This window comes from Ovis aries, chromosome 3 (genome assembly GCF_016772045.2).
Source record: "Ovis aries strain OAR_USU_Benz2616 breed Rambouillet chromosome 3, ARS-UI_Ramb_v3.0, whole genome shotgun sequence".
NCBI classification, from domain to species: domain Eukaryota; kingdom Metazoa; phylum Chordata; class Mammalia; order Artiodactyla; family Bovidae; genus Ovis; species Ovis aries.
Window position 1 is genome coordinate 134,100,932 of NC_056056.1, and position 6,703 is coordinate 134,107,634.

A 6,703-nucleotide genomic window follows, 5' to 3' on the forward strand; every position below is an offset into this window, starting at 1 on the left:
TGGAAGTAGCCAAACTGGAATTTCTGATTCCAAAGCTCATGTTTTCTTCCTCTGTGGTATGTTGTTCCCAGCCCATGGTCAGATGATTTGTTCATTTAAAGCCTGGACCACCCAACTGTGTCCATGTCCTCCAGCCCTAATGTGCCAGGGTCATTTTCCCCTGCACCTGTCCTCAAGTGCTCACACCAGGGCAGTAGAGTGGGGCTCACCTTCAACCCCATCACTATTTCTTTCTGCTCCACTTCCTTGTTTAAGGCCTGCCCCTACCCACCACCACCAGACCATTGCCCAGGACTAGAGTGCTTTGCCCACCAAGCACTATGCCTGACCCTCAGTGGCCATTTGGCACTTGTAGACTGAGTGGACCAATGAATGCAGTTCTCAGCAACTCTGGCAAGATTAGCTGCCTGTGGACCCCAGGATGCGAATCAGTCCACCATCATGCATGAATCAACCCCTTCTTTCCCTTTCACTGGGTTTTCCTGGTAGCTCCAGGGGCCCTCACACACACATGCACACACACACACTCACACACACACGCACACACACACCACACAGAACATCCCCAACCCTCAAGATCCTGGTCCTCTGATATCACCATCAACTGAAGTCATATGGACCCACACACCCAAAGTGGGGTTGCTTCCTGGTAATGTCTCCCCTTTTCTTTTCCCTCCCCCAAATCCAGCCAGGTTTGTCTTTGCTCTGGGGATAGAGAGCCTGAAGAATCTAGGCACAAACAGCAGGAAGGCTCCAACTGCCACATAACCTTTTATTGCAGAGGAGGAGTCCCAGGAAAAGAAGGGGATGGGGCAGTTCAGAGGGGAGGGGTGCTGGATCCAGGGAAGACAAATACCATGCTTCCCAGTGGCACAGCGTCCAGCCTATGCCCACACTGGGGACGGCTCTACCATGGTCCAGTAAACCACGTTCAAAGACTTTATACCCTAGGGTGGGGGACAAGAGGGGGAGGTAAGACGAGGGTCGGCACCGTGGGAGCGGGCATCTGAGACACAGGTCCAAGTCACTGAGGAGGAAGCTAGGGTTCCTTGACTTCTCCGGAGTAGCGCAGGAAGGACTCAGCATCCGCGTGAGCCGCTGCAGCGTAAACCCTCGACACAGCCTGGGGAGCCGCAGAGCGCACAGCCGCCGCCAGGGGCGCTCGTCTCCACGGCGCTGGGACCCGCTCTGAGCGGCAGCAGTGCCTCAGGGCCCGAGGCTGAGCCTGGCAGGCCGGTGGGAGCACTTCCCAGGGCTGAGCGGAGAGCGGCTGTTGGAGGAAAAAACTCCAAGTCTCCCCTGCCCTTTCCGCCCCAGAAGACAGACATACAGATATAGAGATGCGCAGACACCTCCCCCTACCAGGAGACAGACGTGCAGACTCCTCAGAGTGACAGATACACAGCCCCCATCCCCTAAGAAACAAACTCGGGAATGTCTCCCCCCTGGAGTCAGCCCCAGATTCTCCCCGATGCGAGAATGAAACAGTCTCTTCCACGGGGATAACCCGCAGACCTTCCTCCCACACCCCAGGACACATCAACAGATCCCCCGCCAAGGAACAGACCACAGAACCCCTTTTCCCAATACACACAAACACCAAAAAACCACCCCCAAGAGGAAAAACAGCCCTCACAAATGGGAGACACACAGAGGAAGAGGCGCCCTGTTTCCTTCCCAGAGAGGATACATACCCAGGGTGGGGAGGGGATAACATGTGGCCCCTCTCACCCCCAAGTTACTCTCTTATTTACTTACTGACATTTCCTGCCCCAAATCCCAGACCAAGCCTGCAGGGAGAAGGAGGGAGCAGGTGAGTGAATCCATCTACCAGGCAGAATACTCACCATTCTTCAAAACAAAGCACTTCTGGCCCTCTCCAGCCAGGCAGAAATCCTTCCATTCTGATAGCTACTTGGGTCTCTCAGATCCCCTCAGCGCTTTCGGGTAAAGACTCCTTCTGGACCTTTACACTCAACCCTTCCTGTCTTGCTGCTGCTGCTAAGTCTTAAATTCAAATAATTCTTTTACTGAAGAATTCTTAGAGAAGGGAGAAGGCGGAAGATCTACACTGTCTTTATATCTTGAAATTAGACCCCATGATGGGGGCATTTTGAAGGCAGATCCCAGAGGAGATAGGTCAATTGTCTGGAGAATATTGTTCAAGTCTCACCCAGTCAGTTTCTACCTGTGGGTCCTTAAGGTGGTCTTTTACTCTCTGAGCTCAGTTTCCTCATCTGTAAAATGGGGATAATATAACCCCCTTCCCAAGAGTTTAAAGGAGACAATACATGCAGCTTGTCTGCTGCACGATGGGTTCCCTTTCCTTCCCCTCAGCCTAGTGGGCCCAGCTGGAGCTGGAAGCCCTTGGGTCTCTACCTGCCTAATGTTAAAAGCCAGGCCCTATCTGTTGCCATAAACCCTTCCTCCCCCAGCCTGGAGGAGAGAGGAGCAGAGTTGAAGGCACCCACACCAGGGATCTTACTCCCCCTGGCTGGGCCTTGGTCCTTGCAGTTGTCTCAATAGACAAACTGGATCCTGCTTTCTGATCCTGGGAGTGAAAGAGTCACTCATCACGGGTGCTAAGGTTACTTGTTAGCTGGAACCCTTGGTCCAAAGGTCTGTGAGATAGAGGGAAAAAAACTGACTCCAGGAGAACAGATCCCTGGATACACAGCTCACCTCTCCTCACCTTATCCCCCACCCCAGCTGGCGAGGACCCAGGCAGTATCCTCCCTTAACCCTCTCTACTCCTCGCCTTGACCACATCTGAAGCACTGCCTAGCCCTCACCTGCTCTCCTCGCCCTCCAGCAGCTTCCTGTAGATGGCGATCTCAAACTCCAGGCCCAGCTTGACGATCATGAGCTCCTGGTACTCACGCAGCTGCCGCACCATGTCCTGCTTGGCCTTCTGCAGGGCAGCTTCCAGCCAGACCAGCTTGCCCTTGGCGCTTCCTGAGGCACTTTCCTCCTGCAGAGCGGCTGGGTCCTTGCCTCTCTCTGGTTCACAGACCTGGGGGCAAAGGGAAGACCACAGACAGGAGGACATCCTCAGCCCCTCCCCACTCAAGGATCCAAGACCTTTCTCCATAGCCGGAGGGCCAAAGAGAAGTTAGAGATCGTTAAGAGGAATGAGTGCGCCTGCTCTGAAATCTGTGTTTGTGTGTCTGCCCCACTCCCAGGGTGGAGGTTGGGGACCAGCCGTCTTAGGTGACTGAGAGCCTTTTGCATCTAGCATGTGTGTGTGCATGCTAAGTCGCTTCAGTCACGTCCAGCTCTTTGCAACCCTATCTATGGACTGTAGCCCACCAGGCTCCTCTGTCCATGGGATTCTCCAGGCAAGAATACTGGAGTGGGTTGCCCCGCCCTCCTCCCGGGGGTCTTCCCAACCCAGGAGTTGAACCTGTGTCTTCCGCAGCTCCCACCTTGGCAGACTGGTTCTTTACCGCTGGCCCACCTGGGAAGCCCACATCTAGCATAGTGACACTTCCAAAATGAGCTAGGGTCTGGGACGCATCAAATACACTTTAGCATGTCATTCTGGGGTTATTGTTTCATCAGGGAAATGAACAGGAAGAGTATCCTTTCCTGTTAAGAGACTGGAATTTGTAGTCTCTAGGGAAAAAAATATAGATAATAAAGGCCTGCCTTGGTGAGGCATACTTGCTGCTTAGGGACCCAGTCAGGGAATCAGAGCAGCTGAGGCTGCTGGGAGACTGCCAACAATGGGACCACCCAGCCACCACTCTGTCACCCCTGGAACCTGAACAGTTTTTCCCTCCTCAAAGTCAGGGGTTCCTGCAGAAGGGAGAACCCCCATGAATATCCTGCAGCGCCTGAGACACTTGTCTCTGCAGAAAATGAGAACTGACTGGAAGCAGAACCTCTTCCCTTTGCAGGGTGCAGCATGGGCCAGGGCAGGAGCTTGACCAAGAGGGTGGCTGAGAGGAAAGAGGAGCAGGTGAGAGGGAGAGAGGTGGGGAGAAAGAGGACATTCATGTGGGAACCTTCTCTTTCTGGAGCCTAAAGCCTGAGAAACACAAGTGCCTACAGAGCCTGGCTGGAGCCATCAAAAAGTATAGGCCAGGGACTTTCCTGGTGGTTCAGCGGTTAAGATTGCACTCCCAATGCCCAGGGCCTGGTTCCATCCCTGATCAGGGAACTAGGAATGCTGTAACTAAGACTGGGCACAGCGGGGGTGGGGGGGGGGGAGGGGAGAGGGAATAAAGGCCAAATGTAAAGTGTATATGGATAGTACCCAGTTCCACAAAGAAATATACACACTCTAATTTTCCTGAAATCACAAGGATGTCTTTCCTGTTTTCAGTCTTTCATTTCTTCACCTTAGATAGAGAGCTAGAGCCAGAGCCTAGTTGCATCTCTTTGACAAGGATGACAAGAGTACCAGCCAAAGTGAGGATAAATGGCAAAGATCCCTCTGCCCCACTGTCAAAGGATGCAGTCTGGAGTGGTGGAGTCTGCAGCACGCTGCAGGAGCATGACCCCCATGTGAAGATGAAAGAGAAGACAGAGGCCTCTCTTCTCTCACCGGATGTTACTGTGTGAGACCAGTTTAACATTGCCAGATCTACATGTTTTTAGAGGGAATCCACGATACTGAATTTCTAGGTGAGAGAATCTTGCCATTTCTGAAGATGGGCTCAAATTTCACACTGTAGGACAATCACAAAACATACAGACTTAAATATATATATACACATAAAAAGTGATATGCAAACAAGCATCCATATGCATAAGTTTTTACCTGCATGTTAATTATTTATCCTCATTAAAAAAAAACTCAAAGTCCTGGGCAAATGAAAGCATAGTATATACACACATAACCACACTCCTGTTTGCTCAGACAGTCACAAAGAGAAACTCTATCCAAAGGATCGGGGGGTGGGTCTAGTATAGGATGCATCACCAGCATCACCACTCAGCTACCCCTACACCGCCCCTCACCTGGCTCTCGGTGCCGTCCACCTCCACTGTCAGCCGCTGGATGGCCTGGTTCAGCCTGTTTAGCTCCTCCTTGCTGTGCCGCAGGTTCTGCGTGTGTTTCTGCACTGTTGCCTTTATCTCCTCGCACTGCGAGGTGGCGGCAGCCAAGCGGGGTGGGGGGGTTGATCAAGAAGATGAGGAAGCAGCAGGTGCACTCACTGGAGACCAGCAAGACCGTTCCAGCACCCACCCACCCACTTGCTATCATGGGCGGCTCATTTGCCTCCTGGGAGCCTCCGCTGCTCCATCTATAAGGTGGGAACGGTCATCCTTTCTATCCCCAGTGGTGGTTGAGAGAAGGAAGTGCACTTGGCTGGCACCATGGCACGTGGGCCACCAGGTCTGTAGATGCCAAAGGTAGTGTGAACTCAGCCACAAAGGGTAACAGTGCCGCAGTCTGTTGAGTCTTTGGACTGACCACCCAGAGCTGACCCCAAGAATCAGGGTAGCTAACCCTAGGAAATCTATTCTCGTCCTTCACTACATAGGCTCATCTAAATGAATACAAAAGGCAGTTTAAAAAAATTCGACATTCCCGAATTTTAAAAATACTTTTTCAAATCTAAGAATATGAAGAAACTTTCCTAATTTGATGAAGGTTATTAATCAGTGACAAAAGATCCAGTTTCCAGCTACCTCCCCAAACCCAAGGCCACTCTGGGACAACATTATGGGACGACAAGGGACAAAATCAGTGGGCCTTTACCCTTCCTGCATCCCGTCTGTACATGCCAACATCTAACCAGTTGGGTACAGTGACCAATGCTTTCACAGTGCCTTACACTCTCCAGTATTTTCCCTCCACCATCTCCCTGGGGCTCAGGACCACCTGTGAAGTAGGCCAGGGGGATGTTCCTGTCTCTGTTATCTTCCCTCAGGCAAGCTGATGCTCAGCCACCGTGCAAGAAGTAGGGACCCTGAGGGATATGACAGACCCTGCCAGTCAATGACTGAGGCTGGCTGCATCTTAAGTTCACACACTTTGCTCTGCTCCCCAAGGAACAGATAAAGTCACACAGGCCCTTCAACACAGAGAATAGGAACTGTCCACTCCAGCCCAGTGTAAATTTCCTTCCAAGGTATTGATAGATAGGGTGTGGGGAATGGATGGAAAGAGACTGTAAAACTTCATCTCCCACCAATCTCTGCCCTATTCTTACTGCCCACACCCGCTCTCATCCCCAAAAGCTGAAGACACAGCACGCAAGCTTGTGCCTGGCTGGGTCCAACAGATCTGGGTGGAGTTCAAGACTCCTCCTCCTGTGTGAACTGATGAGCCGTATAGACAAGTCTCACCATGATGAGCAGAGCTGTTTTCTCCTCCAAGCCTCCTGTGGGCCCTGAAGCTCAGCTCTAGCCCAGAGAGCTCCTAGAATGCTCAGCTCTGAGGGACAAAGCCTCTTCTTCCTGGGGGCTCTGTGACCTCATCTTGTTGCATTTGCAGAGTTCTGATTGGGGGAGTAGTGGAAGGGGCCGTCCTGTCAGCCCAGAGGGGAACATGATAGTCTCTGAGCTGGAAAGGACCTGCAAAGAACAGGAGGAGGAGGAAGCGGGGTAGGGGAAGGAAAAGGACTTCAGTGGGGGGAAATGTTTGGAGCTGGGGAGTCTGGGCTTTGGGAGTGGGCAACAGGGAGCCACAGAAGGTGCTTGAAGAGGCCAGCAGCCTGGTGTATGTACAATGCAGTGTGGGAAGGCCTGT

At 52.3% G+C, this 6,703-nt stretch overlaps 1 protein-coding gene across 1 annotated transcript; it reads right to left on the bottom strand.

The window, feature by feature from the left end:
• Positions 1–1,039: 1,039 nt before the first annotated feature.
• On the bottom strand, positions 1,040–5,212 carry LOC105610939 (keratin, type II cuticular Hb1-like). The gene is made up of 5 exons (XM_027965935.1): positions 5,195–5,212; positions 4,987–5,091; positions 2,793–3,013; positions 1,763–1,790; positions 1,040–1,225 (listed from the first exon to the last, which is right to left on the bottom strand). Exons 1-5 carry the CDS (start codon positions 5,210–5,212, stop codon positions 1,040–1,042), a joined length of 558 nt encoding a protein of 185 aa, XP_027821736.1.
• Positions 5,213–6,703: the final 1,491 nt, after the last annotated feature.